This window comes from Podarcis liolepis, assembly GCF_965112155.1.
Source record: "Podarcis liolepis genome assembly, chromosome: 15".
Lineage (NCBI taxonomy): Eukaryota > Metazoa > Chordata > Lepidosauria > Squamata > Lacertidae > Podarcis > Podarcis liolepis.
Window position 1 is genome coordinate 9,241,074 of NC_139566.1, and position 22,277 is coordinate 9,263,350.

At 46.6% G+C, this 22,277-nt stretch overlaps 2 protein-coding genes and 1 long non-coding RNA gene across 3 annotated transcripts; all 3 read left to right on the forward strand.

The window, feature by feature from the left end:
* Positions 1–797: 797 nt before the first annotated feature.
* On the forward strand, positions 798–5,910 carry LOC310694327 (protein S100-A3-like). Its single transcript, XM_083477464.1, has 3 exons — positions 798–968; positions 2,644–2,814; positions 4,780–5,910. Exons 2-3 carry the CDS (start codon positions 2,668–2,670, stop codon positions 4,942–4,944), a joined length of 312 nt encoding a protein of 103 aa, XP_083333590.1. The 5' UTR covers positions 798–968; positions 2,644–2,667; the 3' UTR covers positions 4,945–5,910.
* A 303-nt stretch (positions 5,911–6,213) lies between these two features.
* Positions 6,214–15,120, forward strand: LOC310694313 (protein S100-A4-like). The gene is made up of 3 exons (XM_083477437.1): positions 6,214–6,345; positions 12,366–12,525; positions 14,756–15,120. The coding sequence occupies exons 1-3, from the start codon at positions 6,272–6,274 to the stop codon at positions 14,918–14,920; spliced, it is 399 nt and encodes a 132-aa protein (XP_083333563.1). The 5' UTR covers positions 6,214–6,271; the 3' UTR covers positions 14,921–15,120.
* LOC310694422 lies at positions 6,352–8,133 on the forward strand. The gene is made up of 2 exons (XR_014519686.1): positions 6,352–7,708; positions 7,780–8,133. It is a non-coding gene; the product is annotated as an uncharacterized lncRNA (long non-coding RNA).
* Positions 15,121–22,277: the final 7,157 nt, after the last annotated feature.

Consider the following 22,277-nt stretch of genomic DNA (forward strand, 5'->3'; position numbering starts at 1 on the left):
ACACACACACCCCAATTATGTTTTTATTGTAATTATGCTGGTGTTAGCCGCCCTGAGCCCGGCTCTGGCCGGGAAGGGCGGGGTATAAATAAAAATGTATTATTATTATTATTATTATTATTATTATTATTATTATTATTATTAGAATCATAGAGTTGGAAGAGACTACAAGGGCCATCGAGTCCAACCCCCTGCCAAGCAGGAAACACCATCAGAGCACTCCTGACATATGGTTGTCAAGCCTCTGCTTAAAGACCTCCAAAGTAGGAGACTCCACCACACTCCTTGGCAGCAAATTCCACTGTCAAACAGCTCTTACTGTCAGGAAGTTCTTCCTAATGTTTAGGTGGAATCTTCTTTCTTGTAGTTTGGATCCATTGCTCCGTGTCCGCTTCTCTGGAGCAGCAGAAAACAACCTTTCTCCCTCCTCTATGTGACATCCTTTTATATATTTGAACATGGCTATCATATCACCCCTTAACCTCCTCTTCTCCAGGCTAAACGTGCCCAGCTCCCTTAGCCGTTCCTCATAAGGCATCGTTTCCAGGCCTATTATTATTGGCGTACAATGCTGCTTTAAATGTGTGGTGTAGATGGGCAGAAACAGACTGAAAATGACAAAGGAATTTGAAACTGCAGGCAGGGGAATGTACCCGGTACCTCCTGGGCAGAAAACCATTTTGAGAAAACGAGGTGCTGGGTGGAAGAGCGATTTGAGAAATGAGCTTGGGGCTTTGCGGGTGCCAGACAAAAGCAGTATATCTTCTCCTGAAGCAAGGCAGGGTGTGGATCAGGTGGTGTGATGCAACTGATGGGTGGGTCACCTCTGTTCCCAAGGCCTGCCTGTCTGGGCGCAGGAGGGCTTGGCGGCATCGACAGGAGCAGCAGAAGGCAATTCTGGACAGGTTGGGAGACTTGAAGCTCAGCCTTCCTCCTGAACAAGGGAACTTGAGACTTGGGAGATCTCGGTGGGTATTATGCTGCTACCTGTTTTTGTGTGTGGAGGGGGGAGAGTTGCTGGTGCTTTTGTGACATGTCGGTGTCGTGTCTTGCTATGTCTAATGTGGCTCAGCCAGAGGGGAGGAGAGACAGTCTCTGGAAGAAGAAGTCTTCAAGGATTCACTCAACAACCCAAAGGTCTATCCACCTCCGATGGCTAAGGTCTACCTCCAATGCTGAGGTTCTCTGCTTCTGAACACCAGTGGCTGGAAACCACAGGACCGGAAGAGCTGCTGTTTTGCTCAAGTCCCACTTTGGGACTTCCCTTGGGTGGCCACTGTGAGAAAGCCACTTCCGCCTTAAAAGGAGGTGGTGTTGAGAGCTTCACACCCCCACCACATGCGCGGTGGCTGGCTCTCAGCCTCCGTGCAATTGAGGGAATCCCCGGCTGCGTCATCCCCTGGACAGCCAATCGGCTGGCTCGAGGGGCGTGGCCTGCCCTATTTAACATTGGCGCAGCCAGGGATCTCCTTCTTTTGTCGCCTCCAGCTGCTCTGGTTTCCCACCCTCCTGCCCTTTAAGGTTTTCGTCTCTGACCTTGCTATGGACCTCGGTTGGTCGCCATTAAGGGGCCTGGTAGGAATTTTTTCCACTTGGCAAACTGGCACCAGCCACTTGGTTTTCGCCTACCTCATAGCAAATCGTCACAACTTTCTTGGTATTGGCAGTTAGGCATTGGTATTGTTTTGTAGATGGAAGAGGGGAGGAAGCGCCATCACCTGCCCCACGATGGCAAAGTTAAGGCAGGGATGGGGGCTCGGGGGGGGGGGTGAGCAGCCGACATGTTCTCTCCTGCGGGCTCTCATTCTCCATCATCCGTCACGCTCCTTTAAAAAAAAATTATTATTGATTTTAACATATAAATTATAAAATGTACCACAAAACTTATCACTTATACAATCTTTTTAGACTTCCATCAGCCCCTCTGATGATCCACCGTTTTAACCACTTCTTATGCATTTCTTAACTTTATATTGCCTTTACATCTCTTAACAAATCATCCTTCCCCTTCTCCATTTTTGCAATACTTCCAATAATACTCCTCACAAAACTTCTTGCAAACCCAGAAACGTCGTCTGTTCTTCACAAATACTTTTCAAATAATCTGTAAATTTACTCCAGTCTTCGGTAAATTTCTGGTCCCACCGGTTTCGGATCCTTCCCGTTAGTTTGTCAAGTTCCGCATAGTCCATTAATTTCATCCTCCATCAGTGTCTTCAACTGGCTAGAAGGTACCCTCTTGCTTGCCTGGGCGGAGGGGGATGATATGGGAAGGTTGATGTTATTCTGCTCACTTTCTTTCGCTTATGGCTCCGCCCACCTCTGGCATGCCACAGGTTGCCCAAAAGGAAATTTGGTACTTGGACTTGAAAAGGTTCCCCATTCCTGTGGTAGATCCCTAGCAGAGAATCTGTGGCCTTCCAGAAGTTGCTGGACTCCAACTCCCATCGTCCCCAGCCCTGTCCTGGATACATGTCCCAACCAATCAGGGACTGCCTATTAAACGCACTACTGACCTCCCTTTGTTTACGGTTTTTATTTCTACATGGGAAACGTTGTTTGAGAAGTGATGCAAACGTTTTGTCCTTAATCAATGCGTAACAATGACAAGCCCCTTCATCCACCCGTCTCCTTGCCTTGCAGGGCTGTTGGCCAACGGAGCCGGCGATGGAGCAGTATCAGACTCTGGAGCAGGCCCTGGGAGGGCTGGTTTGCACGTTCCAGCGCTACTGCCGGAAGGAAGGCGACAGACACACACTCAGCAAAGGGGAACTGAAGGAACTCTTGGAAAACGAGCTTCCCAGCCTGAAAACCGTAGGTCTCCCTCCAACCCCATTCTCAGTCTCCTGAGCATTATGGGTTGCGGATGGAATTTGTTCCGATCCATTCTCCACATTTTTGCAGCAGTATGTGTGTGTGTGTGTGTGTGTGTGTGTGTGTGTGTGTGTGAAAATCCTTATGAAAATTCATCAGAAGTCTTCCTGTTTTGGAGGGAGATTCTGAATGCCACCAGTATTCTTTCTGTGAAATGTGTATTTTGTGGGTCCTGGGACAGTTTCGTAGATTTCCAAATTAGCCCTGCAAAGGGGACTTAGTTGATAGGTGGTATATAAATAGTTGTTTATTATTATTATTATTATTAGCAGCAGCAGCAGCACAATCATCACAATCATCATTACATCATCACACAGGATAGCTCAGCTGGTAGAAGATATGGATTGTGTTTTTAAGATTTGTTTATTTGGTTTTACAAATCAAAGTTTTACAGTCACATACCGAACATACAGCATAAAAAGAAGATTCCAAGGGATCTCTTGGACTTTCCTCCTCCCCTTTGTAGGTCCTATTGTTAATCATTTCCTCCTTTCTCTTTTATGATAATCCAAATCTTTTACATCTCCGTTACGTCCAAAATTCACCATTAAACTACAAGTGTTACTCCAGTCCTACTAACATTTTAAACTGTTTACAATGGTTTTTAAGATAAATTATAATTCCCCCCCTCCTCATTCCTTATTAAAATTCTGGTGTTCCTGATTTCTGATTCTTCCGGTCATTTTTGCCAGTTTGACATAATCCATCCACTTGATCTCCCATTCTTCTCTGGTAGAGACTTTGTCTTCTTTCCATCTCTGGGCCAATAACATCCACATAGCGGTGGTCACTTACATAAATAGTATTTTCTGCTCCCTTGGGATTTCAGCACCTAAAATTCCTTTTTAGAAAAGTCATTTTAAACATCCCCCCCGCAACTCATTATAAGAACATGAGGTTCTTAATTTCAGGGTCGTGGGTTTGAGCCCCATGTAAGGTTAAGAATAATTATAATTATACCCTGCCCATCTGGCTGGGTTGTCCCAGTCACTCTGCATTACAGGGCCGTTGGATAAACCACATGGTTGCTTCCAAGTCTACAATTGATTCTATGATCATCTTGTTGTTGTTGTAAAGGTAAAGGGACCCCTGACCATTAGGTCCAGTCGTGGCCGACTCTGGGGTTGCAGCGCTCATCTCACTTTATTGGTCGAGGGAGCCAGCGTACAGCTTCCAGGTCATGTGGCCAGCTTGACTAAGCCACTTCTGGCGAACCAGAGCAGCACACGGAAACACCATTTACCTTCCCGCAGGAGCGGTACCTATTTATCTACTTGCACTTTGACGTGCTTTCAAACTGCTAAGTTGGCAGGAGCAGGGACCGAGCAACAGGAGCTCACCCCATCACAGGGATTCGAACTGCCGACCTTCTGATCAGCAAGTCCTAGGCTCTGTGGTTTAACCCACAGCGCCACCCGCATCCCATTGTTGTTGTACCATGCTGATAATTCTTAAAGGGCCCATTGGTCGAGACTAACAATAGCAACAACTAGGGGCTGCTGGGGCTGCTCACCAACCCACCTACCTTTTTGCCAACCACCATTCCCCCACATCTGACTAGCCCCCTTTCCTTTACACCTCGCCCACCCCTTTGCATATCCTCCCACAGTTCTCCCCAAGCTCCTCCTCCTTTCTAAACCACAAACATCTCATCTGGACTGCATTGCTTCCTCACCCTCCTGCCTGCCTGCTATGCATCATGCTGCAGTTGGCGGCCACCTGAACTTCAGCATGACGACAAACTTGCATTTCTATGTATATAGGGGTGATATTACAATAATAACAATTCTTTAATGATGCCTCATTCACTGACGGTGATGATTAGGCTGATAATTCTGAAAGGGACCCTCAGTCCCTGATCATTCCTCTCCATTCTCAACCATTCTATTTCTTTTCCTTTCCTAGCTTCAAATAAAAGACGGTGCTTTCGAAGAGTTGATGGCATTGCTGGATACAAACAAGGACAACCAAGTGGACTTTGAAGAGTACATCCGCTTCATCGCGGCGGCCTGCACCTTCTTCCATGACTTTTTCCGGGACAGCCCTCCGGTCCAGCCCCGACTGCTATGAAAACCAAGATGGCTCCCCAACTCACCAAAGGTTGCAAAGCACGTTCCTCACCCCGGTTGGAAAAACCGTGCCAGGAAGTCCCCGTGTCCGTCTCTGAAATCTCGAGACAAGTCTTCTTTCTCATCAACTATGTCTTTATTTCATTCTGTTACCTAAGTCAAGAAAGCAGTTTTGAGCCTTAAAAAATGGGGAAATAGAACAAGAAAAAATGGCTTCTGAAAGGATAAAACGAAAAGTAGCAACAATGCAATGGAGCTACAAATCCTTAGCATCTCATACCTTTGTGGGAAACAGCCTCAAAGTTAGAAGTGTAAAATGTCATAGAAATGTTATACAGTGGTACCTCGGTTTATGAACTTAATCCGTTCCTGAAGTCTGTTCTTAAACTGAAACTGTTCTTAAACCAAGGCACGCTTTCCCTAATGAAGCCTCCCGCTGCCAGTGCTCTTTCACCTTCGGCTTCCATTCTTAGACTGAGGTAAAGTTCGCAGACCAGAACACTACTTCCGGTTTTGCAGAGTTCGTAAACTGAATAGTTCATTAACAGGGCTGTTCATAAACCAAGGTACCACTGTATATACCAAGGATCATGGGTGATTGCTGTCTTGAACTGTCTCCAAAAACTGAGCTGTGAGAGTGGAAGTTAATGTGTCAGGAGAGGCTACTAGATACTTTCAGACTTATCAGTCTTGGACATTTATATAATAACAATAACAACAATAACAGTTTTGTTTTATTTTATTATTTCTATAGCAGACTAGATGCCCCAGTCACTCTGTGCTGCTTCCAGCAAAATATTAAAACGCATAACCTCAAACATTAAAACAAAACCCTCCCTGCCTTCAGATGTCTTCTAAAAGTCAGATAGATGTTTATTTCCTTGACATTTGATGGGACTGTGTTCCACAGGGCAGGCTCGACTACCAAGAATAAAAATAATTTTACCAGCGGACCTGGTGCATTAAAGACGCATTTGTCATCATTTCCCATTGCTTATTCTTTTCCCTTCTTCTGACTTCCCAGCCTTGCCTTCCCTCCCGCTCCTGTTTTCTGGAACTTCTACGCTGGCCTTTCCAAAGCTGGCATTTCAAGGCCGTTCTTTGCCAGACAGATGGAAAGAATCGGTCTGGGAATTTGGAGAGAGGGCTGCGGGGATGAGTGCAAAAGAGAGGGGCGAGGCAGCAATCACAAAGGCCTTCGCATCCTCACTAGCCTCCCCCCCCAAAAAACACACCCTGGGGAGATCCTTATTGGTCTCTTTCTGAACCCGGTGGGTGTACACTTTTCGCAACCGAAATAAAAGGGCGGATTTGCCGAGGCTTTAAATATGGCTCGAGTTGTCACAAGCCCTCATATCCTGCCCTGTAGCCTCCTCGATCGCTTCGGTGTTTGGTTGCTGTGGTAAGTCTTGTTTGTTATTTTTACATGCCTAGTCTGATTTTCTAAAAAAAAAAAAAATTAACTAGAACAAGGATGATGCTGTCTTCCTGAGGCCATCAGTTTCAGCCTGATGTTGTGCAGAGGCTGGCATGACCGGCCAGAGTCCAGGTGCAGTTTCAGAAGTGCAGAACTTCCTTGTGGCTTGGGAGTAGTAGCCAAATATGCCCTACTCAGAGTAGACCCACAGGAATCAGTGGTTTTTTAGGGTGGTTACCCAACTAAGGTCTACTTAGAGCAGATGCAGTGAAGTTAAGGGACCAAAATTCGCCGTTGAGCTGTAGTCAGTGGTAGCCCTACTCAGAGTAGACCCACTGAAGTTAATCGACACGAACTTAGGTTTGTTTATTGCAGTGGCCCTGAGCAGAATGTGGTTGGATACAACCCCATGCTGATTAATTTCTGTGGGTCTGCTGTGAGGAGGAATGACACCGGCTGCAACTCAATGTTACGTAAGTCCATTGATTTCAATATATCCATTTCGGAGCATGAGTCTTGATGTGGGATCTCGCCCACACACAAGAAATCTTGCCCAGATCTTAACGCTACCAGCCCTGGAAAGGAGCTTCAAGTCCCCAGATGTTCTTCAGTGTTACACCGGAATTCGATAGATGTAAGAACGACTGTTTTCATCCAAAGCGGACCTATTTTGCAGAGGTGCAATTTGTTCCTCCAGTGTGTGTCATGCACGGAAATCTGCTAGCAGTCGCTGAGGAAATGGGCGTTGTGTTCCTCCACCCCCTTCAGCCAGTCTTACCACAGGTAGCGACAGAGAGCAGAACAGCGACTCTACAAGACGCCCCTGATTCCTACGCAATCCAATATGCTTGCAAAGGGCTGTTATTCAGCAAACAGAAAAGGCCAAACTCTCCATGCACTCAGGTTCCCAGCAGCTAATGGCTGTGGGTTTGATTTTTATAGCAGGCAGGGCTTTCTCTCCCCATTCCCAAGCAGCACTCTGCACATGCTCAGTGAATAAAGGGTGTGGCTGCCTAGGTATCTATCTGCCTGTCTGTCTATTCATCTATCTATACAGTCGTACCTAGGAAGTCAAACGGAATCCGTTCCAGAAGTCCGTTCGACTTCCGAAACGTTCGTAAACCAAAGTGCGGCTTCTGGTTGGCTGCAGGAAACTCCTGCAGCCAATTGGAAGACACAGAAGCCCCGTCGGATGTTCGGCTTCCAAAAAAACATTCCAAAACCAGAACATTCACTTCCAGTTTTCGATCGTTTGGGAGCCAGAACATTGGAGGTACGACAGTATAACAGGACTTTCCTACCAAGAATAGCACTCTGTGCATGCTCAGTTTCCCAGTGGCTAAAGGGTGTGGCTTTTTAAAGTAGGAGGCATTGTTCCCACCCCCTTCCACAACCCATGATCAGATTCTGGACAACTAGAAGGCACTGATTCTTTCGGAACCTGATAGCTGGTCCTCACCTTTCATTTCAAATGAGGAGTGTGTCTCTGTATGTGACAGCAAATATTGCCCTCACAGAGCTGCAATTGCCAGTTTCACAGGGAGAGAGATGGATAGACTCTGGAAATTGGGGCTCTGTGTGGAGAATTTGGGGGGTGTCACCTAAGAACTTTCAGCACCCCAAGATTTTTGTGGTGGTGGGGGACTACTTAAATAAAGAAGGGTGCTTCAAATGCTCGATACAGATGGGACCTCAGGGGTTTGTGTGCGCAATTCTCAGCGCAATCCTGCTTGTGTCTATCCTGCCCTATCTCAGACTGCGCATTCAGCTGATCACGAAGCGACTTTTCTCCTTGTGGATCACAATCAGCTAAGTAGTGAAGGGGAGGGCGGATTCAGCTCAGTTTGTATTTAAAGGCAAACAAACCTATATACCCCACTCTCTCCAAAATAGCACCAAAACAGCCAACCTTTGGAAATTCGAACTTCTTTGAATTTTGCTAGGCGGTTCTCCAGCCTAGTAATGTGTACGCCCCCCCCCCCAAAAAAGGCATAGATTAGGGGAATGTGTGCCTTAAAATGTGTTAATCTGTGAAAATAGAATGTATTATATTAGGCAAAATTACTTCCAAGGATGTGTCTATTGGGGGAAATATTGCACTAAGTTGCTGACGAATTTTCATGGGGGGAAGCAAGCTCAGGGGTCAATTCTTAAAGCTTTTTTAAAATGGTTTTTAATCGGGGATCAAGGCAGAAAGCTGATGTGGAAATGTGGAGTGCTGAACTTAAAGTTGGCAAAATAAGGAACTGAGGGAAACTGAAATGGGCTGATTTTCTCATCCCGAAAACGGCCCCTTCCTCCAGGTAGAACCCCCTAGTCATGAGGACTAGCCTCTTGACACTTAACTCTAAAAGGTGTGCCAGAACATGCACACAATGTGCTTTCCTCAACTCCTGCCCTCCAAAACCAGCGATTGACTGCAACTAAACTCATCTGGGATCAAGAGGAAGAACCATCAGTTTAGGGGACAGACGTATCACCTCCACCCCAATAAGTACAGATCCCTTTCTGGCGTTTCCCCCCTCCCATCTGTTTTACTCAAGCCTCCCCTGACTTTGCCACCAAATTCTACTACCGATTCTTTCATCATGACTCAGAGTTTCCTCTTTCCTTTTTTTACCATCTCCAGATTCTGTGGTTGACTAAAGCCGGGTGTGGTCTCCCTCCAGCAAACCTCAGTCTGGAGGCGATGAAAAATAAAAATATAGACTCTGATGCCATCCACCTCATAAGCTTATTGTTCTAGACAAAGGCTTGTATTATGCAATAGTGTTAATAAAAGAATACAGAACGTACACCCATAACGTAAAAATCCATAATATAAAAAAGACTTTCCTCAGCGTTAAAACACAGTTTCCCTTGTGCATCTCCGACAGCGGCAGTTCTAATATTACCTTGCCTTTTTAAAATCCAATTTGCCAACCTCCATGATGTAAGAGAGAATGGTTACCAGAGACACCAACAAACTCAAATCCATCTTGACTCCAGATTAAGCCTCCAAATCACCACAACAATTTATAGTGATTTTCTTTAACTCCTTTTTCCTGATTTTCCCCCCGCAGCCAGTGCATAAAGGGCCACTCTGTATGTTACAAAGGTCTTATTGTCACTCAAAATAAACCAAACCATTTCTGCGAGGGTGGGACTGCTTGCCTGTATGTGCAAAGATTTCAGAGAGCGATCTCTTGGGTCTCTCTATACAAGGGACAGGCTAACAGATAATGAGTGATGTCATCCACCTGAGGCGAACCAAAAAGACAAAGTCTGTTTGAATTATGGATCTTGTTGAAGCGTCCATCCAAGACTGCAGCGGGCATCACTTCGAAATGCAGCACAATCAAAGCATTTCTTGTCTGGCAAGAGTGTGGTCAGATAATTAGCTCTAGAATGCCCTTTTCTGGAGAGCGGATACCAAGGGGGGGACTGGTTGTGGGCGGTTCCTTCTGGATTCTATCCAGAAAAGGCACTCCCTTAGTTCACACTTACTTCTCATCGAAGCAGAGCTCAGTTCTGGGAAATAACAATAGTCTAAATCATCTTGACAAGCTGCTTTCCAGAGCTGGTTATCGCCCAATTCCATAGCACAGGAAAATGCTCAGTAGGTATAGGAGCCAATTTTAAAAGGTAGTTTGATTGAGTGAAGTCCGCTCTTGCTTTGAATGTTGGCCACATGGATTCTTTACTAAGAAGAACTGCTAATATTCCTGATGGTAGAAAGTAGAGCTTCCAAAAATATGTATTCTGCACCATTTACAAAATTTTAATGAGTTCAAATCAGAGCCTCAGATTTCAACAACATAAAGCACTCGAGTAAGTACTTTGCTACTAAATATATTTAGGGCAGGTTCAATCACCTGCCCTGCACTGCTGCAACAGAACTTCATCAATGCCCCTATGGTTTTCTGTGCTTTGATTTTCACTGTCTCCGTATGACACTTCCAAGAGAGGGTTTCGCTAAAGAGTACATCCAGGTTTCTAAATGAGCGCATTTGTCCCCTAGCTTGCTGATCTAAGCAGCAAAGGTAAAAAAGTAAAAGGTAAAGGACCCCTGGACAGTTAAGTCCAGTCAAAGGCAACCATAGGGTTGCGGCACACATCTCGCTTTCAGGCCAAGGGAGCCGGTGTTTGTCCACAGACAGCTTTCCGGGTCATGTGGCCAGCATGACTAAACCGCTTCTGGCACAATGGGACACCGTGACAGAAACCGGAGCACACGGAAACACTGTTTACCTTCCCGCCACAGTGGTACCTATTTATCTACTCGCACTGGTGTGCTTTCGAACTGCTAAGTTGGCAGGAGCTGGGGCAGAACAACAGGAGCTCACTCCATCGTGGGGATTCGAACCGCCGACCTTGTGATCGGCAAGCCCAAGAGGCTCAGTGGTTTAGACCACAGCGCTACCTGTGTCCCTTTCTAAAGAGCATTTATACCTAGGACTATGTTTGCCAAAAATCATACTGTTGATCTAAATTTATGGTAGGCTTTCCTGGTTACAGTATGTGCTGAACACCTCCAAGAGATTTTTTGACACCCAATCAGGAAAGAGAGAGGAGCACTAAATCATCTATTTACATCACTATTGAGATCTTTCTGTCCCTAATTACTGCAGCGGGGAAGTTTGCGTTGGCTAAATATGGCACCAAATCGTTAATATAGACGTTAAAAGAGCGGGAGCCAGAATGCAACCTTGATTCATTCCTCGTGATGCTTTAAAGGCATCAGTCGTACCACCATTTAAACCTACTCTGACCCTCATTCCTGTATTGCTTCATAGCTCTTGGATCTATAGCAGACATCTGCAGTTGGTGTTGGCAATTTGAAATTTCTCCCACCACCTTATCTCACTTAATTTAAACCCTAGGCCACCAGCTCCCAGAATTTGTCTCTATCCTCTCCTTTCCATTACAAGAAGTCCCAGTTCCTGCCACTGGCTTTTGTATGTTCTGTTTCTTGTTGAGCAGACTCTTGTATCCCAAACTACTGTACGTTTGATCAAAATTTGCATGGAATCCTCCGATGGATTCTTACGAGAATCCCCAGTTGTCTTAGCCAGAACTTTCTTAGCTGCTTTGCATTGACTTGTCAATGAAGGATAGACTATAATGTGACTGACAGCACTTGCACCATGCTTCAAATGAGTACATTGACCCTGAGATATGTCTACATGACTCCCGTGTTGTTGATGTTGTTTAGTCGTTTAGTCGTGTCCGACTCTTCGTGACCCCATGAACCAGAGCACGCCAGGCACTCCTGTCTTCCACTGCCTCTTGCAGTCTGGTCAGACTCATGCTGGTAACTTCGAGAACACGGTCCAACCATCTCGTCCTCTGTCATCCCCTTCTCCTTGTGCCCTCCATCTTTCCCAGCATCAGGGTCTTTCCCAGGGAGTCTTCTCTTCTCATGAGGTGGCCAAAGTATTGGAGCCTCAGCTTCAGGATCTGTCTTTCCAGTGAGCACTCAGGGCTGATTTCCTTAAGAATGGAGAGGTTTGATCTTCTTGCAGTCCATGGGACTCACAAGAATCTCCTCCAATATATAAATTATATTGCAATACAGATTCCAACCATTTGGGGCTCTATGCGAGGCACAGAACTACAATTCCCAGAGTTCCCTGGGAAGAAAAGGGATTGCTTGTCAAACCACTCTGGGAATTGAAGTTCTGGGAGGGAGGGAGGCGGGGTGGGTCTCCTACCAATGCTCAGCACCCATAACAATCAGCAGCTCCCAGAATTCCTTGGGGCAAGCCATGAGTATTTAAAGTGGTATCGTAGTGATTTAAATATCTGGTGCAAATGTAGCCTTAGGGTTGCCTTTGCAGAAGAGAGGAGGAGGAGCAGGATGAGGACAAAGGCGGAATTAGTTGGCTCCGCCTCTCCTTGGGTCTGGCTCCGCCTCCCATTGGCTTCCCTGTTGTCTGCCCAGCCAGTCTCAATGGGCAAGTGCCACCACCATCCACCACCTGACCAGTTTTCTCATTCCCAACCTGCTCTTCTGCCACCGCCAGGTTCCAAGAGCATCCGAAAATGGCGAGTCCCCTAGAGAAGGCCCTGGAGGTGATGGTCACAACTTTCCACAACTACTCCGGCAAGGAAGGAGACAAGTTCAAGTTGAACAAGGCGGAGCTGAAGGAGCTGCTCTTGAAGGAGCTGCCTGGGTTTCTCGGGGTAAGTCAAAGGAGGGAACCTCGATGGGGGAGAACATCTCCTTCTCAAGAAGGTCCCTGCATCTCCAGGGAAGGCTGCAGAAGAGTCCCTTCCTGAAATCCTGGAGAGCTACTGGACCATGAGGACTAGAAACTTACATTATTTTTCGGGGAAGGGGGGCAGCTCAGTGGTAGAACATCTGCTTTGTGCGCAGAAGGTTCGATCCCTGCCTTCTCCAGGTAGGGCTGCAACAGAATCCTTTCCTGAAACTCTGGAGACACACTGCCCTTTATTCTGAACCACGAGGACTAGAATCTCTGGGTGATCCCTGATTGGTTGGGACATGTGCCCAGGACAAGGGTGGGGATCGTGTGGCCCTCCAGATGAACTACAACGCTCATCATCACTGACTGATGGGTGATGGGGCTGATGGGAGCTGGAATACAGCAACATCTAGTGGGCCCAAAGACTCCCAATCCCTGAACTAGACTGGCAATTGCCTTTCCGACATCTATCCCAATTGCGTCTTCTAATGCAGAGCTCTCCAGTTGCTTCTGGACCACAACTCCCAGCATCCCTGATCATCAGCCAGTGCCTGCTGAGGCTGATGGGAGTTGAAGTCCAACCACATTTGGAGGGCCACAGGCTCCCCATTCCTGCTTCACACCTTTGCATGTGCATTTAATGGGTGATCCCTGATTGGTTGGGACATGTGTCCGGGACAGAGGTGTGGGACCCTGCGGCCCTCCAGATATGGCCAGCTCCCTTCATCCCTGACCATTATGGCTGGGGCTGATGTGAGATGGAGTCTGGAAAGCCACAGGCTCCCCGTCCCTGGGCAAGACCCAACTGGCAGACGGGTGTGCCTTGCGCTCCAGGCCATTGGAGCAGTCTGGTGGCTATGAGCGTCCATCGTCCTCCATCCATGTTCAGGCTATACAAAAGCCCAATGGGGAGGCAGGGCACATAAGCAAGTCAGAGAGACAGGCGTAACTGAAAGGTGTGCATTTCAGCAACCCTTTACCAAGGCAGCAGGTGGCACTACTTACCGCATTTTTCGCTCCATAAGACGCACCAGACCATAAGACGCACCTAGTTTTTGGAGGAGGAAAACAAGAAAAAAAATATTCTGAATCCCACAAACCAGAACAGCAAGAGGGAACTGGCTTCTGGGATAGCCTCTTGCTGTCCTGGCTTATGGGATAGCAGTGCGAAGCCTCTTCCGGGAAGCAGGAGGAAGGCTTCCCCCAAGAGCTGCGCTCCCTTTAAAGAGTGCCGCGCACATGCTCCACGGGGCTCTTTAAATGGAGTGCTGAGCAGAGCCTCCCGCCTGCATTCACTCCATAAGACGCACACACATTCCCCCTTACTTTTTAGGAGGGGAAAAGTGCGTCTTAGAGAGAGAAAAATACGGTACCTCAATAATTAAAAACACGCACATGCAAAAAGGTTACACCTTCTCTGGATCCTAGCCTCTGGGGCTAGAAGAAGCCCAGAGTGGCTGGGGCAACAGGGAACTACCCCCCAATGTTTACTGCTGAACCGGAATGAATGTCAATTGGGTTTTCTGCGAATCGGCATTCGTTCTGATTCAGCAATAAACAGCCAGTTTCCCCTGCAAAGCTGGTGAGGCAAAAGCTCTCGCACAACGCAGAAAGGGTCGGACAGCCCCCGTTCCTTCCCGGCCGTGTTGTGGCAACCCCATATCTCTTTTTATTTTATTTTATTTTATTTATTTTTTGCATTTGCCTTTTTTATTTATTAAAAAAAATTTTAAGGGTTCCCATTCATCCTTAAAGTCACAGTTATCCTTGCCCCATAGCTTATATGTCAATTTTGCCAGTTCTGCACAGTCCATCAATTTTTCTTGCCATGATTCTTTAGTTGGGGTTTCTTCAGTCTTCCATCCTTGTGCTACCAGAACTCTCGCAGCCGTTGTTGCATACATGAAGATGTTTTTCAACTTTTTTGGCAGGTCTTTCCCTACAATCCCCAACAAAAGTGCCTCGGGTTTTTTTAACAAATGTTAAATGGAACATTTTCTTCAATTTGTTGTAAATCATTTCCCAACATTTTTTAATTACCTTACAATCCCACCACATATGATAAAATGTCCCCTCCTTTTCCTTTTCCTTACGCTTCCAACATATATTTGAACTAGTTTTCTACATTTCCCCTAACTGCACTGGTGTTAACCCCAGATCTCTTTTTAAACCTCCCCCACCAATGAAATCCCACCTCCCTCCCGCAGAAAAAGAAGGACGAGACGAATTTCCAGAGGATCATGAGCAACCTAGACAACAACAAGGACAACGAGGTGGACTTCCAGGAGTACGCCGTCTTCCTGGCCTGCGTGGCCATGATGTGCAACGATTTCTTCCAAGGCTATCCCGACAAGATGCCCAGGGGCAAGTGATCTGGGGGGGGGGCAGAATCAAGGGCAATTGTGGTGTCTGTGCAGGCCGGAGACCTGAGAGCTCAGCCTCGCGCCTGTTCTCTCCTTCTCCTTCACAAAGGCCCCATCGACGACGCCTCTCTGATCTGGAGGCTCCGCCGTGATGGAGATTATTACACGCCTCTTTCTCTTTCCACAATAAAGTTTGCTTTAAAACTTCATTGGGTTTGTTTCATTGCTGCTGCCTTCTCTTTTCGGAGGGGAGAGAAGGGAGGCAAGATTAGAAGCACAGACTCATACAAGGACATAGTTGAGAAAGACCCTGAGGGTTTTCTTGTTGGCTATTTTGCAGATTAGTTGCGTGAAGGCGTGCTGGGGAGACCACACATTCCAGAAACGCAAAATAACTTTTGCTAGGTTTTAATAACAAAAACTCCTTTTACACTAAATTACAATATATCAGGGGACGCGGGTGGCGCTGTGGGTTAAACCACAGAGCCTAGGGCTTGCCGATCAGAAGGTCAGCGGTTCGAATCCCCGCAAAGGGGTGAGCTCCCGTTGCTCGGTCCCTGCTCCTGCCAACCTAGCAGTTCGAAAGCACATCAAGTTCAAGTAGATAAATAGGTACCACAACGGCAGGAAGGTAAACGGCGTTTCCGTGCGCTGCTCTGGTTCGCCAGAAGCGGCTTGGTCATGCTGGCCACATGACCCGGAAGCTGTACGCCGGCTCCCTCGGCCAATAAAGCAAGATGAGCGCCACAACCCCAGAGTCGGCCACGACTGGACCTAATGGTCAGGGGTCCCTTTACCTTTTCACAATATATCAATAAGCATGACCCATCCACCAGGGTACTGCAAGAGCTACTTGCTGCTCTTTATATACTATACCCAACAGCTTAATCAACATAACTTAACAGCACCTGCTATACTGCTTCACAGCTGTAAAACTTGATTATGTTATTTGCTCTGGCCTTTAAAGAAATACACATCTTGTGGAACAATAATGAACCTTCAGATTTAAAGAGCCCATTCAACACTTCTAGTTGAATCACCTTGCAATGCAGGAATAGACAGCTGTCCCTTACGGGGATCGAACCTACAGCCTTGGCATTATCAGCACCATGCTCTAGCCAACTGAGCTATGTATCGTAGGCCCTCATTGGCTATCTGCCATGGATGATTTAGCCGAGATTCCTGCATTTCAGGGGGTTGGACTAGATGACCCTTGGGTCCCTTCCAGCTCGAGGATTCTATGATTCTATGAATGTTTCCGTTGCATCATTCTAGGGCCAGGGGAACAAGTGGTATGAACGACCTCAGAAGGTGGTGGGCTTTCCTTCGTGGGAGCCTTTTAAATTGAGGTTGGATGCTGTGATAGGAATTTTGGGGTCTTAGATATATGTTGAATGTTCATAAGTGTACCAACCAAGCACGTACATAGATCAACACAGGAAGACTGACCTGAAACTATTTTGATTCCCAAACTGACCAGATGTTTTCTCTGCAAGGCCAAAGGAAAATGGAAAAGCCTCCCTGTTGTCTTTTCCTTCACAAATACAGTCTTAAGGGCACATTTGGCTCAGGAACTAAGTATTTATCATTACAAAAGACTGGCCAGGCTCCCCAGGCAATCCAATCAAGTGGCCATTAAACAGGTAACCTGGCAGACAGGAGGTAAACAAAGCACTCAGATTTCTGCTGTAGACCACCCTTTCTGTGATGTAGGTATGATATATCAGTGTGGTGGTCTTGAGCTTCATTAGCTGAGATTCATGCATTGCACAAGGTTGGACTAGATGACCCTTGTGGGTCCCTTCCAAGTCTACAATTCTATGATTCTGCTATTTTTCAGCCCAAGGGCCTTCCAGGGACCACACGCCAGAGGCAAAAGAGGGTGGAGCAGCCTCGATGGCCACTAACCATGATTTTGAAAAACCAGCATTTCCTTGACATATCAGTCAGCAGCCTTGCCAAAGAAGCTTGACAACTTTGGGCAAAAACTAAAATATTTCGCTGTTTGAAATATGGCAGCCCTAGAACATCAGTTGCTGGAAACCACAGTGTCAGGATCAAGCAGCAGTAAATCACGCAAAGCAAGGGGAGTTAACTCTTTATTAGAAAAAAACAGGATTTGCACAGGGATAGCAAGCCTAGTGAGCACAGCGAATGCTCATCGGTAGGTCTTGCGTCTATGAAGCAGTTGCAGAGATTGAATGTCCCTGCTTTCCCACAGCTACCAAAGTCCCCGTTTCTCCAGGCATAGGACCTAACTCCTACGGTCGAAGTCTCTTTGCTGCCCCCAATAAAATATTTGAGGGGGTTTTTCTCCTTTAAATTTTTTTGGGGGCCCCAAGAGAGTGGGGCCCTAAGCTATAGCTTGTTTAGCTTATACATCAATCCGGCACTGCTCCCCACGCTTTGCTGAGCGATAGCAAGATCCCGCTGGGCTCCAGGCAGTCTTCCAGAGTCTGTGCTCCTTTGGAGAACTGAGACACGGCGGAGACTGGTGTAGCTTTAAGAAATATGGTTTATTCACCTATTTACACCTTCAGTCTGCATGGAGGGAGTCCAGATCTTACAGCACGGTCGTTTCATGAGGGACTTGTCCCCTGCAGCACTGCAAGCAACCTTCAGCCAGCCTGCCCAAGATGGATCCCAGTCTTCCTTCTTCTTCCGAAAACACCTCTTTTCCTGTCACCTCACACCCAGTTACCATGGCAAACTTCCAAACCCCCCAGTCTCACACCTCAGGACAACTGTGGAAGAACAGTTCTCTTGCATTGTGCCCTCAATGGCCCTGCATTGCTTCTTAATAGCGCTTGGGCAGGTCGTTTTTTTATTTTTATTTTTGCAGATGCTAGCCCAGGAATTCCTCTGCAGCTGGCGTTTCTCCCTTCACATCCCAAATCAACAAAACCCCACCATTTATTAATTTATAGGGTTTAGTGGGGGTGTGTGTGCAAAACAGGGGCGTGACCCTGGGGAGGTTTCTGAGGGCCGGGCTAAGAGCCTCGGTGGGCCGCATTTGACGTGCTGGCTTCAGGTGTAGTCAGCTTCAGGAAATCATTTCTGGAACTTACAGCGGCCATAAAGAGACAAAAGTGGCTATTAAGCTAATGCAGATAATATGTTGAGCGTGTGAGAAGCAGGGCTGGTGAGGGGGCGTGGCCTGTGTTTAAGGGGCGTGGCTTGGGGAAAGTTACAAGGGCCAGACAGAGTGGCCTAGAGGGCCATACAGCCCAATGGAAGAAATTCAAAGATTATTTAGCTAAATATTGTAATATAAGATATGTAAAAGCTACTTGAATTTATCAATTTGGCTTAGGAATAGAATATAACTAAATTGTAAAACATTGTTGGAGAAACTATGAAAAGAAGTAAAGAAAGCAATCTGGAAAAGGAAACTTTGTTAGAAAGAAGATATTGGAAAACTGCTACAAGGGGATACAATAGAATTCAGTTAGGGAGGATTTGAGGAAGTCAGTTAAAAACGAAAACGAAATTGGATCTTAGAAGGATTAAGTGTTTATTTGTATGTTCTTTTTTCTTTATTTTTCTTGTTTTTATTTTTTATTTTTTGTATGTTATATTTGTTATAAACTTGTAAAACCAATAATTTGGGGGGGGGGAATAGAGGGCCATATACCCCAACCCTGCCCATAGCAGCCACCCTCTCTCGCTGTAAAAGTTGTGAAAGAGTAGAAACTTCCAGTCGCGTGGCCTGATTTTCCAGCTACCAATTGAGTCCCAGCCCTGTCTAGCTCACGCTGAGCACCGTAGAGAGTTTTGCCTTTGAATGAAACTGCCAGGGCTGCATTTTCAACGGGATGCAAAGGTTTCTGCTGAGCGCAGGCATTCTCGAGCCACCCCTGCTCCCCGCCTGCCCCACCGCTGCTCCCCTCAGGCCTGCAAGCCCAGACGCGACTCTGCTGAGCCACCCAGGGCTTATTCCCAGCCGGCTCAGGGTGCTCTCTTGTCAAACAGGAGAAGTATTTGTGGTGGGCTGACTGGCGTCCAGGGCCTGGAGGGGTGGCTGGCGTGGCGTGGGGAGAATGTCTTTTTTTTTGGAGGAGGAAAACGAAAAAAATATATTCTGAATCTCAGAAGCCAGAACAGCAAGAGGGATTGCTGCGCAGCGAAAGCAGCAATCCCTCTTGCTGTTCTGGCTTCTGGGATAGCTGCGCAACCTGCATTCACTCCATAAGACGCACACACACTTCCCCTTACTTTTTAGGAGGGAAAAAGTGAGTCTTATAGAGCAAAAAATACGGTACATACTATACATACACACACATAGACAGCATCTTTAAAAGCAGAGATATCACCTTGCCAACAAAGGTCCGTATAGTTAAAGGTATGGTTTTCCCAGTAGTGATGTATGGAAGTGAGAGCTCGACCATAAAGAAGGCTGATTGATGCTTTTGAATTATGGTGCTGGAGGAGACTCTTGAGAGTCCCATGGACTGCAAGAAGATCCAACCTATCCATTCTGAAGGAAATCAGCCCTGAGTGCTCACTGGAAGGACAGATCCTGAAGCTGAGGCTCCAATACTTTGGCCACCTCATGAGAAGAGAAAACTCCCTGGAAAAGACCCTGATGTTGGGAAAGATGGTGGCACAAGGAGAAGGGGACGACAGAGGACGAGATGGTTGGATAGTGTTCTCAAAGCTACCAAGATGAGTTTGACCAAACTGCAGGAGACAGTGGAAGACAGGAGTGCCTGGTGTGCTCTGGTCCATGGGATCACGAAGAGTCGGACACGACTAAACAAAAATACATACACATATTATATTACATTTTACATTTATTCTTGCTCTCAAGAGCTGACTTCCCTCCTTCCTTCTTCCATCTTTTTTGTGTCGTCTTTATCTTTTCGCATTGTCTTTATCCATTTTGTATATAGTTGTTCTTTAATTTTTGTCCATGAAATGTCCACAAACAAATAAATCTTTCTATATATACAATCCTTGATGTCTGTCTGTATTCATTTACAAATACTGTTCAACCTTGGTCATAATATACATTTTTAATTCATTTTGATATTATTGACCATCAAATTTCTTTGTATTTTCCCGTTATGAGGTTTATTTCAGTTCTACTGGTTTCTCTATTTCACATCATCTTCTCTATATATAACATAAATTTTCCCCATTCTTTTTGATATGTTTCATCACCCTGATGTCGAATTTTTGCTGTTAGTTTGGCTATTTCTGCGTACTCCATAACCTTGTACTGCCACTCTTCTACTGTTGGCAATTGTTGCTGTTTCCACACCTGGGCCAGCAATAGCCTCGCCGCTGTTGTTGCGTATAAAAACAGTTTCTGGTCATTCTTATCAATATGGCTTGGGGAGAATGTCAGCGTGCCAGAAGGACTGGCGGAGACAATTAAGAACATCAGAAAAGCCCAGTTTTTGAACAGGCCGATGGCCCATCATTGTCCAGCATCCTGTTCTCACAGTGGCCAAAATGCCCCTAAGAACTAGGGAACAAGATAGACTGTGCCTGGATATGGAGGCTCCGTAAGAATATCAAAAGGGCTTGGCTGCTAGAACTGGCAACTGAACTTAGCTAACAGTAAGAGGAAGCTAACCCAAAATGGATCCAAAGATAAGCAAAATCAGCAGCTCTGAAAAAACAAACATTATAAAATATAATTACCGGTCCAAATTACACGTCTGGTTAGGCCTGCTGAAAGCAACGCAGTCTTTAGACAGGAATCAGAAACAGTGAAGGCGCCTGCTAATATCAAGGGACAGGGAGTTCCAGAGATTAGGTCCTGCCACCCTGAAGGATGGATTTCTTGCAAGTGTGGAGTGAATTAAATGCACAGCTCTGTTCTGCAGAAGTGGCTGGTCAGGCCTATACTGGGTGTAGATCTTGTTCAATCCCCAGTAAAGGATTCGAAATTGTTGCCTTTGCAGGGTCCCTTTCCAAACCCAACCCTGCCCCACCCTGAAGGGCCGAAGGGCCGGTTTTTCTCCCTTACCTCCCCTTAACTTCCATCCCTCTCTCCTGATCTCTCTCTGTGTATTTTGTACACAAAGAGGTTTATTGTTCGGCCTCCAAGAAAAAAAGCTGAAAACCAGCTCCATTCTCTGCGGGTTTTAAGGACGAAGTCAGGCACGCTGAACTTCAGAAGAAAAAAAGATATATATACACACACACGGCCAGAACTCCAGCATCTCTCCTAGTCCCATCATCCCACTGAGAGGTCCCTGGCCTCTTGTTGCTTAGCAACAGATTCCCCACCTGTCCCCTGCATCCTGTTTGCTACACCTGGCTGAACAGAAGGGAGGGAGACTGATGTTGCCAGGGGCAACTGTCCCAGCCGGGAAGACCATTGGGCCTGTTACTCATGGGGGGGGGGAGCCAGTGGCTGGGGATCCAGAGCCTGTGAGTTCAGATCCCCACATGCGCTTTTAAGAGAGCGTGACTGAGAGCCAGCATGGGCTAGGACCTGGGAGACTGGGGTTCGAATCCCCACTCAGCCATGAAGCTCATTGGGTGACCTTGGGGCCTAACCTAACTCACAGGGTTGTTGTGAGGATAAAATGAGGAGTGGGGGGGAACCTGGAGCTCCATGGATGAAAAGGTGGTACCAGAATGTAAGAAATCATATTAGAATAATAATGCAGAATGCAAGACTTGTCATGCCTCACAGTTCCTCCCTGGGATTATTGGGAAGTGTGATCTCTGAAGGCTCAGGTGGGAGGAAGTTTCTAGTCCCTAGTGTGAACATGTCCCGGGGGGGGGGGGTGGCAAGGCAGCGTAAAACCTGCTCCTTCCCACAAACAGGCAGCTGCAGCTGCCAATGTGTATTTTTCTTTCAACTGTTGGTAATAACATTGCAAGATAATTACGCCTTTCAAATTATGCCTTTCGCCCAAAGAATGAACGCCCTCTCTGCTTTGAAATCGGCGGAGCAGAGAGAAGCTGAGAACCAGCTGTAAGTTAGCTGTGGGGGGGTTATTTTTTTGGAGGGGGAGGGACCTATGGCCCTCCAAATGTTGCTCAGAAAGGAATGTGGCCCTCGACTGCAGCATGTAGTTCTCCTCCATTCATGGCACCTTGAAGGCAAACAGAATTTATTGTGACTCAGCCCTCGCGGATTGCAAAGTAGCACACCACACAAAAAATTTTAAAAATCTGCTTGTGTTTAAGACACAACGGAAGTTCTCTCTTTGTCGTCTGCAGCACTGGGTGAAGCCACCGCTTTTTCCTCTTTCTGCCACCCGTCTCTCTCTCTCTTGCTTTCATTGCAAGGAAACTGAACCCTCCCTGGCTTAAAGGCGCAGGAGCCCTCCTAAAATTAAAAGCTGGCCATCTTCAGGCAGAACATTGATAAGGCCAAGAGAATCCTAATTTAGGCTCAAGC